The 19,988-nt window shown below is 36.1% G+C and overlaps 1 protein-coding gene across 6 annotated transcripts in view; it reads left to right on the plus strand.

Annotated features, from left to right (window-relative positions):
• VPS54 (VPS54 subunit of GARP complex) overlaps positions 1-19,988 on the plus strand; it is a 97,718-nt gene that overhangs the window by 73,133 nt on the left and 4,597 nt on the right. For 3 of the 6 annotated variants that reach the window (XM_059079593.2, XM_059079592.2, XM_059079596.2), the window contains 8 exons: positions 368-549; positions 1,154-1,266; positions 4,124-4,187; positions 6,686-6,791; positions 7,675-7,762; positions 8,342-8,463; positions 8,575-8,655; positions 18,348-18,455. In XM_059079593.2, coding sequence (XP_058935576.1) covers positions 368-549; positions 1,154-1,266; positions 4,124-4,187; positions 6,686-6,791; positions 7,675-7,762; positions 8,342-8,463; positions 8,575-8,655; positions 18,348-18,455 — 864 coding nt within the window. Of the gene's footprint in view, positions 1-367; positions 550-1,153; positions 1,267-4,123; positions 4,188-6,685; positions 6,792-7,049; positions 7,145-7,674; positions 7,763-8,341; positions 8,464-8,574; positions 8,656-12,820; positions 12,997-18,347; positions 18,456-19,988 lie in introns of those variants that run through there. The other 3 variants (XM_067007517.1, XM_067007516.1, XM_067007518.1) reach the window with 3 other exon arrangements.

Raw genomic sequence — 19,988 nt, forward strand, 5'->3', positions numbered from 1 at the left:
CTTATTTTGAAATATAATACCTTAATAATTTGAAATTAATATGCTGTTTTTATACATATATATGTGTATACCTAGCCCAATATATTAAGAAAATTAGTTGTACTCCAATAGTATGAAAATTGTATAGTATGATCTGAATTTATTTAAGCTACTGTATTACAAAGGGATCAGAATAAAATTTAGACATCTTAAACTTTTTATGCTTGATTTCTGGGACTAAAGTATTGGGAAATTTCATTAAAAATAATTTTTAGGAATTAATACAACTATTATAAAAACAATTAATATTTGTTTAAGTTGGTTTTATAGCTCATCCATATTTGGTGTTATACTAACTCATGATTTTTGTGTTATATTTAAAATTTAGGATGGTTTTCTTGAGAAGCTAAATTCCACAGAATTCATAACACTTTCCAGATTAATGGAAACATTCATTTTAGAAACTGAACAGATCTGTGGAAGAAAAAGCATGTCATTACTTGGAGCACTTCAGAGCCAAGCTAATAAATTTGTAAACAGGTTTCATGAAGAGAGAAAAACCAAGCTCAGGTATTATTACCATGTCCATTCTGTTTTTCATTTTTTTTCCCTTTTCTTTACAAAACACAATTATATTTAGAAGAGGAAACTTCATTAATTGGCCAGTTAAAACCCCTGACAGATTATTTTTCTTTTTAATTAAAGGCAGATTGTGGAATTAAAATCACATTTCTTGGCTTTTGAAAGTGGAGTTAGAATGTTTAGTTCCATTAAAGTACTTACCAGGAAGATCCTAATACATTGACTTTTACTTTCCCACTCAAAGTGAAGTTAATTATGTTTTACCACTCTTCCTGACTAGGCTAAGAGACATAAAAAGAGAAATATTTTCTGAAACTATTCATACTATTCAAACTGAATGATTTCAGTTTATTAAGGTGTTCAGCACTTTTTAAAGTCTTATGTACTAACAACAGGTAATGGCCATTATTATTTAAAAACTCAATGCCTTGTAGTGCATGGGCTCTACTTGAATTTAACTAAGATACATGTAGTCTTAAATATATAACAAAAGTCTTATGTACTCACTCAGCTCTTCCTTTTCTTTTCACCCAAGGAGATGGTGTTGAAATATTATTAAAGTTTATCTTTCTTTCTTTTTACTTTTGAATAGCCTCCTCTTAGACAATGAGCGCTGGAAGCAAGCTGATGTTCCCGCAGAATTTCAGGATCTTGTTGATTCTATAGCAGATGGAAAGATTACTTTACCTGAAAAAAAATCAGGGGGTATGTATACTCTTTCACACACTCTCTTTCAATTTTATATTGTTTGTTCATTTTGTAGGAGTGCTTAATATTTCTTTAATTGATAGTGCCTCTTGGGAAGCTTAGAACGAATACTCCCAGCTTAGTAAGTAGTTGATTGGAAAAGTATGTGGTAATTTATAATAATAATTTCAGATATTTATTGAGTATTAACCATATCCAGACACTGGACCAAGTGCTTTACATGCATTACTCCAGTTTACCCTCACAACAACCTATAATAAAGATACTATTGTTACCTTGTTTAGTAGTGAGGAGGCATGAGGCTTCCAGGGGTTAAGGAATTTGGTACAAATAAAGATCTGGGATTTGAAACCAACTTTATATAATTTCATAGCTATTGTTCTTAACCACTGTACCATATTGTTTAGAGACATGTATTCTTTTATTGGACACTAGTATGCTTCTACTGTGTGTCAGATGTTGAGACATGGGTAAGAGGTATAATTTTACTTTAAAAGGTCTAAGTCTGATGAAAAATACATTTATTATCAATCACAAGTAATGTAGTAGTGATATGATAGAGGAAACCAAAATATAAAGGACTGTAGAATAAGAAAACTATGAAGGAGACTGCAAAGGAAGGGCAAAGAGGTAGGACAATCCAGAAAAACACAGAAGTTAAAAAATTAGAGTTTCAAGAAGAAAATTGCCATTTGTATCAAATGTCAATTGGGTTTCTTATGATGGACATGCAGTGGCTAGAGATATTTTTGTATATCAGTTAAAGTGGAGTTGTCATGTGTTAATAATATAAACTTATATACAACTCATCTTGTAATACCAGATATGAAGTTCTTGAATAATTTTTAAAGTGTTTTTTTGTTGTTGTTTTTAATACATATTTATTTATTTATTTATTTTTGGCTGTGTTGGGTCTTCGTTGCTGAGCACAGGCTTTCTCTAGTTGCGGCGAGCAGGGGCTACTATTTGTTGCGGTGTGCAGGCATCTCATTGTGGTGGCTTCTCTTGTTGCAGAGCACGGGCTCTAGGCACACGGGCTTCAGTAGTTGTGGCTCGCGGGCTCTAGAGAGCAGGCTCAGTAGCTGTGGCGCACAGGCTTAGTTGCTCCGCAGTATGTGGGATCTTCCCAGACCAGGGCTCAAACCCGTGTCCCCTGCATTGGCAGGTGGAGTCTTAACCAGTGTACCATCAGGGTAGTCCATATACACTGCTTCTGTCTTTTGTTTTCCTCTGAGAAAGAAGAAAGGATATGCTATTAGAAATTGATTAACATTTTACTAGTTCATGCAGAGTTAAGGATCCTTGGTTATTATTCATGCACCCATCATCTATTTATTGAGTTACTAGCTACTTATCTAGGCATTGGGGAGATGAAGTTTAATGGATAGCAGTTAATATTAATTTGGTGCTTACCTGATGCTAGACAGTTTTTTCTAAGCACTTTACATTGTTATCTCATTTACAGATCCATGAGCTAGACACTGTTAGTATTCCCATTTAACAAATATGGAAACTGAGGCACAAAGAGGTTAAGCAACATGCCTAAGGTTACCTGGCTAGCAAGTGGTAGAGCTGGGATCCAACTGCAGGCAGACTGACTTTAGGGCCCTTCCTCTTAACTACTGTGCTAAGCCATTTCTCTGCAGTATTGAAAATTGGTTAAGACACAACCCCTGTCCTCAAAGAACTTAATCTGACATACAGAGTGAATTGTGATTAGAAATTATATCACACTGAATTTCCTTCCTTGAAAGAGATGAGGAAGTAGATATTTAATGTCTTAGAACAAAAGGATTTGAAGCTTAGGGAAGCATGATGACTTACTTGTGCATGGTAATCTGTTTAATTTGGCTGATTCAGGACAGTAATCCAGTCCACTGTTCTTTTCACCTCAATATGCTGAATTTTGTTTTTTAATGATAAGAAATACCACTTGCTGAAAATAAAGTAACTTTTGGATTAAAATCTTGGAAAGTAATACATAATCTCTCCATTGAATTCAGGAATTAAGTTGTACTTTAAGGGTTATAATAAAAGATAACCTGTTGAAATGCTAGTTCTGCCTTTCCCAACTAATAACATTCTTTTTCCTTTACTTTTTTTTAAAAAATTAATTAATTTATTTAGTTATTTTTGGCTGCGTTGGGCCTTTGTTGCTGCACGCGGGCTTTCTTTTTTCTAGTTGCGGCGAGCGGGGGCTACTCCTCCCTGCAGTGCGCAGGCCTCTCATTTCAGTGGCTTCTTGTGTTGCAAAGCACAGTTTCTAGGTGCGTGGGCTTCATTAGTTGTGGCATACAGGCTCAGTAGTTGTGGCTCGTGGGCTCTAGAGCGCACGCTCAGTAGTTGTGGTGCACAGGCCCAGCTGCTCTGCGGCATGTGGGATCTTCCCGGACCAGGGCTCGAACCCGTGTCCCCTGCATTGGCAGGCGGATTCTTAACCACTGTGCCACCAGGGAAGCCCTTCCTTTACTTCTTATCGATCATCTGCCATGTGCCAGACCTAGAGGATAGCCAGTTCGTAAGCATTATCTCTTTCAGTAACAACACTGAAAGGTAGATATTGTTGTCCATGTCTAATGGATACAGATATTGAGATTCAAAAGAAGCAATTGGCCTAGTCTTGCATCCAGTAATTGGCAGTACTGGAATTCAAATCCAGATTTCTCTGATTCCAAATGCAGTATATTTTATTTACTTTGTGCTGAATTATTTCCCAAGAAGTAGATTTATTTGCAGAAATGAGATAGTTTCAGGCCCTGAATAGGAACTTTTTCAGTTTTTTCCAGTTTAAATTTTTTATCCAATATTTTGTTTCATCTTATACCCATGTCTCTTTATTCGCTTTACTCTCTAGCTACAGAAGAAAGGAAACCAGCCGAAGTTCTCATTGTCGAGGGACAACAGTATGCTGTTGTTGGGTGAGTGACAAGTTTTTCTTCATTAGTTGAATCAAGTATTTAAAACATAGGTCTTTTAAGTTACCCCTTGATGTGAATTGCAAATTTTGGATTAACAATTGTAAATCTTATGAAGAATTTTAAAGACATTTTATGGATTCCTTTTTATTTTTCTATATTTTGTAGTATTCTGTATCCATTAGGACTACACTGGCTTAACAAAAAAAGGGGTTGGTTGATTTTTCTCATGTAACAAGAACCTAGAGGTACATAATCCAAGGGTGCTATAGTGGCTCCATGATGTTATAAGTGTCTCAAGCTCTTTCTGTCTTCTTTTCCTGCAACTTTTTTAGTGTGTAGTATACAGCATAGTAGTTGAAGTTGTGAGCTCTGGAGTCAGACTGCTTAGGTTTGAGTCCCAGCAGCTTTGTTACTTTGTGGCCTTGGGCAAGTTACTCTGTGTGCCTCAGTTTCCTTATTTATAAAACAAAATGTGGATAATAGTACTATACTTAGAATTATTGTGAAATTAAACAGGTAATTCATGTAAAGAAACTAGCACAGTTCTAGTACCTAACAAGAAGTTGATAGTTGTTGGTAGTTATTTCCATTATCATCATTTGTCATTAGGTCTTTTACCAAAAACAGTATTTCAAATTCAAGTTAACTAAGAAAAATATAAATTCTAGTATTGTTTGTCCAGTACTATATGCCTTTTATTAAATGGGTAGTTAAGATAATATCTTCATGTACTTTAATAATTTTAATAACACTTCATAGTTTAGATATTTTCATATATATGATCTCATTTGATCTCTACAGCCATGTTGTACAATAGACATTTCAGGGACTATTGTTCTCTTTCTATAGTTAAGAGAATTGGAGCTTAGAAGTTTAAGTAGTTAATATAAAATTACCCAAATGGAGCCAGAATTAGAATAAAAATCTAGCTCCCAATATCTACACCAGAATTCTTTTTCACTTTTCTTCTTTGTTTCTTGTCACTAAGTAAGTCTTTTCTGAAACAGCCATCCCTTCCAGGAAGAATGAATGATCCTCTCTTTGTAACTCTCTGTGCCTCTCTCATGGCACTTTCTGGTTAGTCTCTGGATTCCTCAAAGATGGGGATCATATCTTACCATTTTAATTTTTCATAGCACCTAATAAGCACTCAAATAGTGTGTATAGAATTTATGCTTTTTGTCAACCTGTATATTATCTAAAACTCTGAAGTGCACCCATTGTAAGCTAAAGCTTCCATTCCTTTCTTCTCTGGAGTTCTTTTCCATTTCTGGTGGAACAGAGCTTTTTTCAACCTCCCTATAATCTTAGTCCTTCAATCTAATCATGATTTCTTTCCTTAATTACCCATTGCAGTTGGCCCTCCATATCCATGGGTTCCACATCCAACCAACCAGGATGCAGAACCCATGGATATAGAGGGAAGACTTTACTACGCCATTTTATATAAAGGACTTGAGCATGCATGGTTTTTGGTATCCACACGATATCCTGGAACCAATCCCCTGTGGATACCAGGGAAGGACTGTGTCTTGTTACTCTTCCCTTGCTTGATGGAAATGGTCCCCTCTAGCTATCTGGCTTTCTTGCTCTTTAGTCAAAGAGGCTTCTGCCAAAAAACTGAACTCCCTGGCTAAAGGTGGAGTATTATATATTCAGAGAGAAAATTACAAAAGATAAGCAATGGACTCCTGCCCAGTAAAGCAGACTCTAGGACTATGCATGGAGAGTAATATGTGGTCTGACAATTAAGCTGTTATAAAGCCTAGATACTCTCCTCCTTGAATCACTGCTCTCTTCACTTATCACTTTCATAAAACATTAGTTTACATGGATCACTCATTTCTGGGGATCTCATTGAATTTAGATGTGCTGTAATGAATGGCTCTTTCTCCCTTAGCTTCAACCTTATTTAACCTCCCAGTAGTGCCTCTTTTCAGCTTATGACATATCCTGATAATGAGCTGATAACTTTCTCATCTTTGGAGAAGCTTTTGTGATTTACCAATAAACTTCTTAGAAGGTATATTGTTCTTAGAAGCCACAGTTTCTCTTTCATCTCACGAAGAAAATCTAGACTAGGTTCCCTTCATTAATTCAACATTTATGAGGACCTACTACATAATCAGAAACACTGGTTAAGCTTTTTTCAGTGTTTCTAAATTGGCCAAGGAATGGGATACCAGCCTTATGGAAGAGACTTACCTTAGTGTGAATGTTACACAGAGAGTGATGTGCTCACAACACAAAATTTAAGGAGGTACCCTTTCTCAGTGTCATGCAAGTGATTACCTTGCCATTGCACAACCCTGAAATTGAGTGCCTCCTTAATTTTACACTCTAGGGATTTTCTGTTGCCTTACCCTAGTCCCTACTCTGTAGCACTTATAGGTAAAACGCATTAACAGTTACCAAGATCAATATTGATTTTTATATGCCAAATCAGTTCAATTTTTCTTGTTTTGAGTGTCTACTGGGTCATCTTTCTTTTTTTGTAGAACCGTATTGCTGTTGATAAGAATTATCCTTGAATATTGCCAGTGTGTGGATAATATCCCATCTGTTACTACTGACATGCTCACTCGTCTCTCAGATTTATTGAAGGTGTGTATGATTTCACTTCTATGGAAAAAATAGTTGGAAGAAGTAATTCATTAGGGCATGAGTAATCTTCCAACTCTAAGACATTTCAAGGTTAAGCTATCTTTAAGACATTAATTTTGTGACATTTGATTGTGGTTGAACACAACATGTTATCTGAAGGAGGCCACCTGCTTCCTTCTCACTCCACATTTAGTGATTCCTCATTACACCCATAGAGTTGTTAATGATATCGGAGACAGGAGATGATTTGTTCGTTAGGTGCTGAACATGACTGAGGCCACTTAGGTCAAAAAACCTGGACTGGTTTCAAATGTGCATGGAAGGAATTCAGTGAACTTTACAAAATTCATCTCACTAAGGTTAGAGATTTTTCTTAAATCATTATTTCAGAACCATTGATGTAAAATGAAACTGTGGTGATAGTGTTATTCAGCCATTTCATATTAACAGATATTTTAAACTGCTAGCCTAGAGAAAAGGCTTTATTTTTTTTCAAATACCAAATCTATCAATTAATTCTGTCCTAAAATTAAGTTGTCATATTTTAGTCCAGAAAGATTTTGTTACCCTTTCGAAAGTAGGACTATCAAATTAGAATGACTGAAACAACTCGTTTTCTGAATGCAAATTAAAGATTAATTTCTGAACAACTGATTTTTAGAATTTCTCAACTTTTTCCATACCAGACTGTAAATATTATCATTTGGGAACACCCCTTGCCTTTTTTTTTTTTTTTTTGGTCATTACATAAACAGATCCTAATTGCTCCTACTAGAAAAACTTATTGGAAAGAGGAATGTAGTTTTAGAATTAATACATTGCCAGCATATAAAGAATAGTTTTTAACAAATTGTTGGGTTTTCTTTTTTTCTTCCTTTGTTAGTACTTCAATTCAAGAAGTTGCCAGTTAGTTCTTGGAGCTGGTGCACTGCAAGTTGTTGGACTAAAAACAATAACTACAAAAAATTTGGGTATGGATTTTTGCATTTAATTCACATGCTGAGGCATTACAGTGATGTCACTATACTTATGTTTTATTATACCTGATATTTTTATGCCTCTAACTAAAGCCTCTAAAAGTAGCAATGTCACTTTCTTATGTATTGCCATAACTGAAAAATAACTTCTGGAGAAATGTTATGAGGAATTTTCACTCCATAAATATAAGTACTAGAAAGTTGCACTATTGTAAAAAAATGTTAAAATGTAATATGTATGAAGTACATATGTATATATGGGGTGAAAGGTATCTAAATGTTAGAAGAGAATCAGTTGTCCCATTAGCTTCCTCATGCCAGTACTACTCACAACTTGAGTCCATTGGAAAAGCAGCATAATTCATTATATCATTCAGTACCAAATGATTTTCTTAAACAAAAAATATGAAATATGTTGCTTTTTGTTACTGTGTTCTTCATTTATGTAATAAACTGGGGTCTGTATAAAATTAACTGATATTTTTAACATAATTTGATAGGTAATTAAATACCTTAAATACCAGCTAATACCTTTTTTTTTCTCCATGATATGTCTACCTCCCGGATCTTCAGCTCTTTCTTCACGCTGTTTGCAGTTAATCGTGCACTACATTCCTGTGATCAGGGCTCATTTTGAAGCTCGACTGCAGCCTAAGCAGTATAGTATGCTTAGGCATTTTGATCATATCACTAAGGTACCTTTCCATGTATTTTCTACTGGAGTTTCATAAATTTAACTCCTTAATTGTTAAGTATTTTAGATGTGTCCCAGGGACTTTAAAATACAACGTTATTTCTCATTACAGGACTACCATGACCACATAGCTGAAATATCAGCTAAGCTTGTAGCGATAATGGATAGCTTATTTGACAAGCTGTTATCTAAGGTAATAATTTATGGAAATTATTAGGCTTTGCTTGAAAGCATTGTGACTTTTCACAGTTGTCTAACAAATCAAAATTGTTCCGGGTTTAGGGAAAAACTCAAATGTTCAGATCACCCAAATAATTGATATTCATTCCTAAGGGACTTGGGGGTAGGGGTGGGGGAAGATGATTTCAAGGATGATAGAAACCCTATATAGAAGTAATTTTATATTAGCTGCATTGAAAATTATGTATCTTCAAACCATATTTTAGTCTGAAAGCCTTCCAGAGATAGAATTGAGAAAATAAACATTAAATTATTTGTGGTAACGTGTGTTATTTTCCAGGCTGTGAAGGCAGAGCCTGAGGTGCTCTCTTATTTCCATCATAGATATTCAATTTCAGTACTTGTTTCTTATTTGCTTCCCATTCTACATAGGTCAGTAAAAGGAGCACTGTTTTCCAAAAAATTCTTAATTGTACTGGGAGGGTATCTTCAGAAAAATGTCACTTAATCAGCCCTAGTCACTTTTGCCCTATCCCTCACTCTTTCCTTTCCGTAAATTATTCAGTACATGTCTTAGAGAGAAAGCAGAAATCTCATACCTTGAAAGTTTGAAGGTTTATTTAGTTTATACTTTTGCCCCAGAGTATTTTTAAAGTAATCTTATAAAGCAAGACCCTTTGATATGCTTTTCCTTCTACTTGGATCCTTCAGATTCTGAGACGGCAAGAGCAGCAGGCACATAAAAGTTATAAAAAGGCAAGATAAAGTGGTGCCCATTCACACCCAAATCTTTGAAGTTGACAGTGAGAAGGAGTGATTGGAAAATAAGATTGCATTTGTTTAATGTTAAGTTCTCAAACATTTTGGTCATAGGACCCCCTTTACATTCTTGAAAATAATTGAAGACCGCAAAGAGCTTTTTTAATGCAAATATACTTATCAGTAAGTATCATATTAGAAATTAAAACTAAAAAAAAATTTTAAACACAAGAATACATAAACACACGTTTGATTAGCCTTCAGAATGACATCACAGGTCATCTAAAAATCCCCACCATTCAATCATGAGAGACTGAAAGTGAATAATACTAATCTTAGTATTATTATGAAAATGGTTTTTACCTCACATATTCCCTGAAAGAGCCTCTGACTCCCAGGTGTCCCCAGACCACACTTTGAGAACCTCTGACATAGTTAGTATATAGTATAGATGTTTTATGCTTCTCTTTTAAGAAGCTTAAAGAATTTATAGTTATGTGCAGACATACCTATGTTATGTTATGCCTTCTAAGTTTCTAGTTTTGTATGGAGAAAAATTATTGGTTAGAAATTCTCTATTTTCTTCATGGTTGCCAAGTACAAGCTAAATGCAAAAGCAGTTCTATTCCACCAGTTTCCTTTTTGATACATGACATTCTTCTGTGTACCAAAAGTCAATGAATAATTTACTGTGACTACCCTCAAGAAGTTTATCATCTAACAAGGCAGAGGACTTAACACCTAATAATGTAGAGTAAGGTAAATGTTAAATAGTGAAACTAGTAATAAGCTGGGGAATAGAATGAAGCAAAACCAAAAAAGTGCTGGTACTCTTAAAACCTTGACTTTTTTCTATCATGTTGGTCATGCAAAGTCTATGAACAAGAATTGGGACTATGGCTGGACTTTTTCCTGTGACAATTCATTGCATTCTTTTCTCTCTTTCTTTCTTTTTGGTAAAGAAAAATAAAGAAAATTATTTAATGAGCTTCCCATATATTTATCAGCTATATTTAACAGTCATTAACATTTTTCTTTTTTTGCTAAAATATTTTATAGTTAATTTGAGGCACTGTAATATTTCATCCCTAAATACTTGGGTATATATTTCTAAAAACTAGGGAGGGATACTTTTTTCTATAATCACACTACTGTATCACACCTAACAAAATTACATATTGCATTTGGTTATTATGTCTCTTAATTCTTTTATAAATTTCAAATACCTCCCTCCCCATTTTTTATGTCAGTTTTTTAAATGTCAAGATTGTGCCTAGACATTTGCAACTTAGTGTTTTCTCTGCTACCTTCCTCACTGATGACTTTTCCTATTACTCTGCCATGTTACACTTTCCCTGTATTATCAAGTCTCTCTTTACCACTCCCTGCCTACTTGCTTCCATGGGTTGCCCAGGAGTTTGGCCCTGTTTTTAATTCACACCAAAATAGCAGACAGTGTTTGATTTGGGTTAGTCTCTCAATTTTTAGCTTTTCATTTTCTTATCAGGAATTTTAATTTGGGGAAAGAAGAATAACACAGTAATAAAATATAGGCTGATTCTAAGAAGCTAATAAACAAGGGTGCCTTTCCTTGGGTAGAATGAAACATTAACATCTAATTGTACTACTGGCTAGACTGATGTCCCAGCCACCATTCATTCATTCATTGAGTTAAATTGTGTTAGGTTAACAGTGATACACAAGGGTGAAGAAGCCTTTGATCTTGTCCTCATATAGTAAAATATCTAGTAGGATAATTATATCAATAACTATAACAGGAGGTAGATTAAAGTATAATAAGTTAGGAATCAATTCAGTGCTATTGGAGCTTTTAATGTTTTGAAAGAGATGGTTGTCAGCTGGGGAGGGAGATCTGGGAAAGCTTTATGGATGAGGCATGCATATAAGTTTTGCTTTTAAAGATAGATACAATTAGAGCAAATGAAGTTGAAGCGAAGAGATACTCTGAGGTAACAGCATGAACGGACATGTTGGTAGGAATCCTAAGAAGGAAGTTTAGTGTTGGGTTTTGGAGTCAGGTAGACCTAAATTCAAATTCCATGTTTGTCACACTGAAGTGTCACTGAAGAACCTTGGGCAAATTATTAATCTCCTTAAGCCTCGGTTCCTATCTCTTTTTTTTTTTTTTAAATTTTTATTTTATTTATTTATTTTTAATACCAAACTGTTTCTTTTTTTAAAAACATCTTTATTGGAGTACAACCACTCTACAATGGTGTGTTAGCTTCTGCTCTACAACAAAGTGAATCAGTTATACATATGCATATGTTCCCATATCTCTTCCCTCTTGCGTCTCCCTCCCTCCCACCCTCCGCATCCCACCCCTCCAGGTGGTCACAAAGCACAGAGCCGATCTCCTTGTGCTATGCGGCTGCTCTGAGGATAATAATAAAGCCTTGTAAACTTGTAGTGATGATTTATGAGATAATATATGTGGAGCACTTTTTTTTTATCATGTATCTGACTATAGCCAGTTCCAATAAATGTTGACTGCTAATGTTTTTGCTGTTGTTATTAATAATAACAAAGGTAAGTAATTCCATATAGCTAATGTATTAGGGTGGGTAAACCCAGGAGTGGGAGATATGTTGGAAAGATAGTGGACAGCTTTGACTATCAGTGGAAAGCTAAGCAATTTAATTCAAGTTTATGGAGGTATAATTTACATTCGGTAAAATTCATCCTTTCTAAGTATATAATTTGATGGATGTTAACATTAACATGTATGTGTAGTAGAACTACCACAATTAAGATATAGAACAATTCCATCACTGTTGGCATTTTTGCAGTTAATCCTTTTCCTGACATCCCCAAACCATGACAACCACTGATCTGATTTTCTTCCATTTAATTTTGCCTTTTCCAGAATGTCCTATAAATGGAATTATACAGAATGTAACCTCTTGTCCCAGGTTCCTTTCATTTAGCATAATGCTTTTGAAATTCATGGATGTTATAGCAGGTGTTAATAGCTTGTTCATTTTTATTATAGAGTGATATCGATTGTATGGATATACTACTATTTGTTTATCCATTCATCAATTGATAGATGTTTGGGTTTTCTCCAGTTTCTGGCTGTTATGAATAATGCCACTATATACATTCATGGGCACAACTTTGTGTGGACATGTGTTTTCATTTCTTTTGTGTAAATACCTTGGAATATATTGATGGTGGCATAGAAATATAAAACTTTATAAAAAACTGCCAAATTATTTTCCAAAGTGACTATACAATTTTATATTCTACTTGTGGTGTACAGGAGTTCTAAGTACTCTTTATCTTCACCAGCACCTTCTATTGTCTCTCTGGTTTTTTTTTGTTGTTGTTGTTGTTTTTTTGTTTTTTGTGGTACACGGGCCTCTCACTGTTGTGGCCTCTCCCATTGTGGAGCACAGGCTCCGGACACGCAGGCTCAGCGGCCATGGCTCACGGACCCAGCCGCTCCGCGAAATGTGGGATCTTCCCGGACCGGGGCACGAACTCGTGTCCCCTGCATCGGCAGGCGGATTCTCAACCACTGCGCCACCAGGGAAGCCCGTCTCTCTGGTTTTTAATGTTAGTCTTCTAGTAGGTCTGTATTGAGTGATATCTCATTGTGGTTTTAATTTATATAATGACCAATATGTTGAGTATCTTTTCATGTGTTAGTTTGCCATCCATATTTTTTCTCTGGCAAAATGTTCAAATTTTTTTGCTCATTTTTAAAAATTGGGTTATCTTCTTATTGAGTTTTAAGAGTTCTTTATATATCCTAGATACAAGTCCTTTATCAAGTATGTATTTTCTCTCAGTCTATGGCTTACCTTTTCATTTTCTTAAGTGTCTTAAAAAGAGCAGTTTTTAACTTTGGTGAACTCCAGTTTATCAGTTTTTTCTTTTATTATTCATGCTTCTTGTGTCTCATCCCAATAACTTTTTGTCACCCAAGTTACAAAGATAATTTCCAGTGTTTTCTTCTAGAAGCACTATTGTTTTAGGTTTTATATATAAGTCCATGATCCATTTTTAGTTGATTTTTTATATAGTGTGAAGTATGAGTCAATGTTCATTTTTTTGGATAGTTCCAACACCTTTTGTTGAAAAGACTGTCCTTTCTCTATTGATACCTTTGTTGAAAAATCAGTCGACTATTTTTGTGTGGCTGTGTTTTTGGACTCTCTATTCTGTTTTATTGATTTATATGTCTGTCTTTACACTAGTAACACACTGTCTTAACTACTGTAGCATTATTATAAGTCTTGAAATTAGGTAATGTGAGTCCTTGGATGTGGAGCCTTCTGTGTTTTCACTCCTCCAATTTTACCCAGCCTCTGCTTTGATTGGTATAGGATCCTGGGCTTAAGATGTTTTTCTCCCTTTCCTCAGAACCAGGCATGTTTTGTTTCTACCCCTCACACAGTGGCCTTGGGGACGAAAGAGTTCCTTCTCAGTGACTTAAGGCTTTTGCCCTGTATACAAGGAGGGTTTGGGGGAGTGGGTGGTATTTGTTCCTTTTCCCTGGTGGCAGCCAGTCACCTCCTGCTTGCCTGTGTTACTGAGAGTGACTCTCTATGGTCTCCTGCACTGATCCCAGTGTTGCTTGTGAGCACCTGCTAGAGACCCATGGAGAGCTTGTGAGTGGAAACTTCCCTTGTAGCTAGGGTTCTCTCTTATTGTGAACATATGCTAGTCTATTTGGCCTTTGGGAAATTGTTAAAATGTTAGTTGTTTTCTTGTTTGCTTCTAGGGTGGTTACCTCTTCTTCCTATGCTTTGCTGAAAGTGATTCCTGTGTCCCATCTGTCCTCAGGAGGCCTTGTTACTCTTTGGAATTAGTTCCTTTGGTTCCTGTAAACTCTGTTCTCTGATAGGTTCAAGAAATGTTATGGTCTTATAAATTCCCATTTTTTTGGTGTGGTTAGGGTAGTAATGACACTCTCTTGCAGCTTTCTAAATTTTAAACAGAAACAGAACCCAAAGGTTTTTAAATTAATCACTTAATTGGAATTGTATTGGGTTGACCAAAAAGTTCATTTGGGTTTTTCTGTAACATATGGGAAAACCTGAATGACCTTTCTGGCCAACCCAGTACTTTAGAAGGGTTAATCAGATAGTATGTGGAATGGATTTGAGGTGTGGTGGCATGTCGTCCATTTGGAGTACTTTCACTTAATTTTTTTCCTTTGACGACTCAGCAGCCTGAGTGTGCTCCTAGAAAGCCATCTCTGCTGTCACCTAGATGTTCTTCATCCCTGTTCCTGTAGTGTCCACTTTCTGGAACACCAACGAACTTTGGTGTTGTTCGTCTGGAACAACGGACAGCCAGCTTCCCAAAGGGACTATCTCTGTTTCATCTTTGTACACTTCAGCTGACACATTTGTTCAAGCACGCACATACACGTATACACGTATGTACATACCTATGTGCATTTACACACATATGTACATACATATACACATCCAGGAAAATATTTATTCAGAGCTTACTGTGTGTCAGGAAGTTTTATTAAGTGTTTGTTGAAGTAATGTCTGGATTTGTTAAAATGCTATATTTTTTCACATGAGAAGTACTGAGGCCTCACCTAGGGTGGGGTTTCTCAACTAAGACAATTTTGTCCCTAGAGGACATTCAGAAATGTTGGAAACATTTTTGGTTGTCACAACTTAGAGTGGGATGATACTGGCAACTAGTGAGTAGAGACCAGGGATGCCGCTGAACATCCTACAATACACAGGACAACCCTGACAGCAAAAAATTATCTAGTCCAAAATGTCAGTAGTATAGAGTTTGAGAAATTCTGACCTAGAGTACTAACTAATGTGTAAAATAATATGAAAGTATATTTGATGGAACTTAGTCACTGATTCAATACAAGGAAACAAGGAAAAGAAGGAATAAAAACTGAGTTGGAGATTTCAGGGCTGTGTGATCAGGAGGATTGTAATACCAGTAAAGTAATTGAAACAGGTAAGAGGAGCAGGTTTGGGAAAGCTCATGGTAAACTCAGTTATGGATTGGAACATGTAACAAATGTGTGACTTAATAAAGTGGTTCAGAACTAGAGATACGTTAGAAGTTATGAGACTGAACGACATTGATGAGGGAAAAATTAGGAAGATAAGGGGGTATTAATGTTAAAGTAGCTTTGCACTTAGGAGACAGGAGATAGAAGAAGGGGAAGGTTAGGAGGGGAGGAACTGGGAAAGCATTGTACTGCACCAGGATAGTGTTTCAAGTGTGAGATTGTGTGAAATACTGCAGAGCAGTGAGGAAGGGAAACTAGAAAAGTTACTAAATTTGGAAATTAGGACCTCTTTAGTGATTTTTCCAGAGAGAAATTTCAGAAGATTGTTAATGGAGGAGGGAAGGTAGTTTGGGTGGTGGCAAGAACCAGACTTTAAGGGTTGAGAATAAAGAAGTACAGTATCAAGTTTAAGTGATTGAAGAAATGTGTGGTGAAGGTCAGATGGAAAGGATAGTATCTTGAAGGAAAGCAGTGATGAAGGAAGGTTTTGGGAGTGTGCTAGTTTCCTGGGGCTGCCATAACAGATTCCCACAGACTGGGTGTGGCTTATAACACAAAAATTTATTCTTTTGTAGTTCTGGAGGATAGAAGTTCCCTAGACCATGCTCCCTCTCAAGGCTCTAATAAAGAATCCTTCCCTGCCCCTTTCTAGCTTCCGGTGCTTGCTATCAGTTGTTGGCATTCCTTGGCTTGTAAATGCATCACTTCAATCTCTGCCTCTGTCTTCACGTGGTCATCTTCCCTCTGTGTGTCTCTGTGTCTAACTTACCCTCTCATTTCTTTTATAAAAACACCAGTCAGTGGATTTAGGACCCACTCTAATCCACCATGACCTTATGAAGCTCTAAGTGAACATGAATTTGGGGAAGATATTATTCAACCCAGGACAGGGGGATAGTTAAGATAAGGGGATATTACCCCAGTGAGGTATTACTTCATATCCACTAGGATGCTAAAATAAAAAAGACAATAACAAGTGTTGGTGAGGATATGGAGAAATTGGAACCCTTATATGCTGCTGGGTGGGATTGTAAGGTGGTACAGCCACTGTGGAAAACATTTTGGCATTTCCTTAAAAGGTTGAACATGGAGTTACCATATGATCCAGTAATTCCACTTCTGGTTATATACCCAAGATAATTGATAACATTTGTTTACACAGAAATCTGTACATGAATGTTCATGGCATTATTATTCATAATAGCCCAAAAGTAGAAATAACCCAAATGTCCATCAGTTGCTGATTGTGGATAAACTATGGTATGTTCATGCAATGGAATATCATGCAGCCGTAAGAAAGATGAGGTACTGACACATGCTGCAACATGGATGAACCTTGAAAGCATGCTAAGTGAAAGAAGCCAGTCACAAAAAGCCACAGATTGTATGATTCCATTTCTAGAGATTAGTAGTTGCCAGGGGCTGAGGGTGGGGGGAATGGGCCGTGCCTGCTAATGGGCATGCGGTTTCTTCTAGGGATGATGAAAATGTTTGGGAATTAGTGGTGATGGTTGTATAACTAAGAGTTTACTAAAAAAAGTTAATTGTACACTTTAAAGGGGTGAATTTTATGGTATGTGAATTATATCTTAAAACTGTTATTAATAAAAAAGATAAGGGGATGTTTGATATATCTCTGGGCTGAAGAGAGACAAACCCTTGAGTGGTCACGACCTTGCTTGGTCCAGTCACATGGTGACTTCCACATGGTTCTGCTGCAGCAGTATATTGGAACTCATCATTTTAATAAACTATATAAGATTAGTGCATCTAAAATATAATTATTTAGCCCAAATGTGTCTTATAAATGAAAATGATATATAATTTAAGCTGTGAATTCTAAAATGTGGGCTAAAAGATAATTATCTAAATCATATCAGTATACTGTTCCAGATGTAAGAATAGTAAGTGAATTTACCTAATTTAAAATTTTCTGTATAGATCATTGAAAAAGTCTCTTTATTATTATTATTATTTTAAATTTATTTATTTTATTTATTATTTTTGGCTACGTTGGGTCTTCATTGCTACGCTCAGGCTTTCTCTAGTTGTGGCGAGCAGGGGCTACTCTTTGTTGCAGTGCACTGGCTTCTCATTGTGGTGGCTCCTCTTGTTGCCGGGCATGGGTTCTAGGCATGCGGGCTTCAGTAGTTGTGGCTCATGGACTCTAGAGCGCAGGCTCAGTAGTTGTGGTGCACGGGCTGCTCCATGGCATGTGGGATCTTCCCGGACCAGGGCTCGAACCTGTGTCCCCTGCATTGGCAGGCGGATTCTTAACCACTGTGCCACCAGGGAAGCCTGAAAAAGTCTTCTCTTAACCTTAGGGTAAATATGATTACTATATTGGCCCACCTACAAAGAAAAAGAACATTTTAATTCTACCAGTTATATTGATTTCAGATATGATCATGTTGAATGCATTCTTAAAATCATGTTTAAAAGATAATCTGTAAATTTGGAGGGCCTACTTTAATGATTCATTATCATATATTAAGCCAGAATAGTAGCTAACATTTTTTGAGTACCTACTTGGTATCAAGCACTGGTTTGATTTCTTATGAGCCATCTTTTAAAATCCTCACAGCACGCCCTTTGAGATAAAGAGAAATATCTCACCCAATATAGAGAAGTAACTCACCCCATCTCACATAGCTAAGAATTTTAAGAGTTGGGATTTGAACCCAAGCAGTCCATCTTAAGAAGGGAAGCCGCCTATGTTCTTAACCACTAAATTATGCTGGATATCTCAAAATAAATTAAGATTTTTAATGAAAAGTTTTTGAGATTTGCATGAATAGCACAGATCACAGTTGAAGAGTTAGATGTGTAGGGGCAGAAAATATATGTTTTAGGGAACAGTGGGGACAGTATGCAATCCAGAGGACATGAATATAATTCTCATTATTTTTCCCTGCCAGTATGAAGTGAAAGCTCCCGTTCCTTCTGCCTGTTTCAGGAATATTTGTAAGCAAATGGCAAAAATGCATGAAGCTATATTTGATCTCCTTCCAGAAGAACAAACACAAGTGAGTAGTAATTCCTAAAACTATTATATATAACATAATATGCATGCAGAATTGGAGTGTTTTTATTATATACTTTTGGCATAGTTAAGCTTAGTTCGTATTCCAGTATGATTATTATTATTTTTTCCAGTTGTTATATTGACTTGATTTCAAAGTGCTCCTTGCCCTGACAGGCCAGAGCAATAGTAGCTTTGCTGTGTAGTCAGCTATTCTAAAAAGCAGATTTTCATTTGTCCATCGGGTCATCAGAGGTCCCAGATTCTACTGACATCATTTATTACATTATTAGTTTGAAAATCAGGATTAGCATTTATCAATGAATAGTAGAATATGTTACTCACTGTGATTATAATCCAAACTGGATAGGGGAGGAGTTAGTGATGGACTTAATAATGAGATGACATATAAAGTAACTCAATCAATATGCCTTTACATTAATATTTATTAGATCAGCATAAATGATGTGTAGTAGGCACAGATCAGGAAAAATAGCAAAATGGGTAGTCTTTGGCACCTCTTACTTTTGAAGTATCCACCCTCTGTCTCTACTGTCTTCCTGACACTATTATCAGAGTTCTCTTCACTTTTCGGTGACATTCCTACCCATGACTTCCCTCGATTCCCTCGCCTAGTATTTTAAAGGTTCCAGTACTTCTTTCTTTCCGGTCTTCTTTACCCACCTTAGTTTGTTCCCTTTATACCAGGTGATCTCATTCAAGTCTAATTGTAGAATGATATAATGTTATAATTAGTACAAGCCTAGTTGTTACATGACTAATGATCTTAGCTTTCACTGGGATTTTTGTTATTTAGACAAGTCTCTTATCAATATTTCAGTTTGTCTCTAATTGGTTGAGTGCTTGGAAATGGTATTTGGGAGCAGAGAGTAGCTTTTTCAGTGTCTCTTCCCTGCTCTTGTACCTGCTGGTCTCCTTTCCCATGCCACCTCAGACTTCCATCCTATACTATCTATTACCATTTTTTCATGCTTCCCTAGGTTTTCATTAATCATACCATCTTTATGATTAAATATCATTCAGCACCTTTGGGGTTCTCTGAGGACTGAGGAGGAGCCTTGAGATATGGAGCACCCACTAGGGTCTCTTCTTCCTTTCTCAGTCTTCTTAGCCAAGCCATCTTTTCATTCCACATGTAAGATACCCCACCTCTGACATTCTGACCTTCTGGATTTGCCATTTGAGTTCTAATTCTAGAACAAGGCTTAGCCAGGTCCAGGAGCTGCGTATATAGGTATTTCATGTATTTTTATCTGCATCATCATTTAAAGGGAACTCTTGTCAAGCTGGGCACAAATTATAGATTTTATGTCATTATTGTCACTTGAGTACCAGTAATTCCATAAAACTTTTCCATAGATGACTTTATATATTTTTTCCCATGGGAAATATATTTCACAAAATTGTTTCCATAGATTAATTGTATATAATTTCAGGTCAGGCATTTCCCAAAGAAATAGTGCATTAAAAATCTGCATGTGAAGCAATAAAATACTTCCAAGTAATTGGGAAGGAT

Source organism: Kogia breviceps, chromosome 11, assembly GCF_026419965.1.
Source record: "Kogia breviceps isolate mKogBre1 chromosome 11, mKogBre1 haplotype 1, whole genome shotgun sequence".
Classification (NCBI taxonomy): Eukaryota; Metazoa; Chordata; class Mammalia; order Artiodactyla; family Physeteridae; genus Kogia; species Kogia breviceps.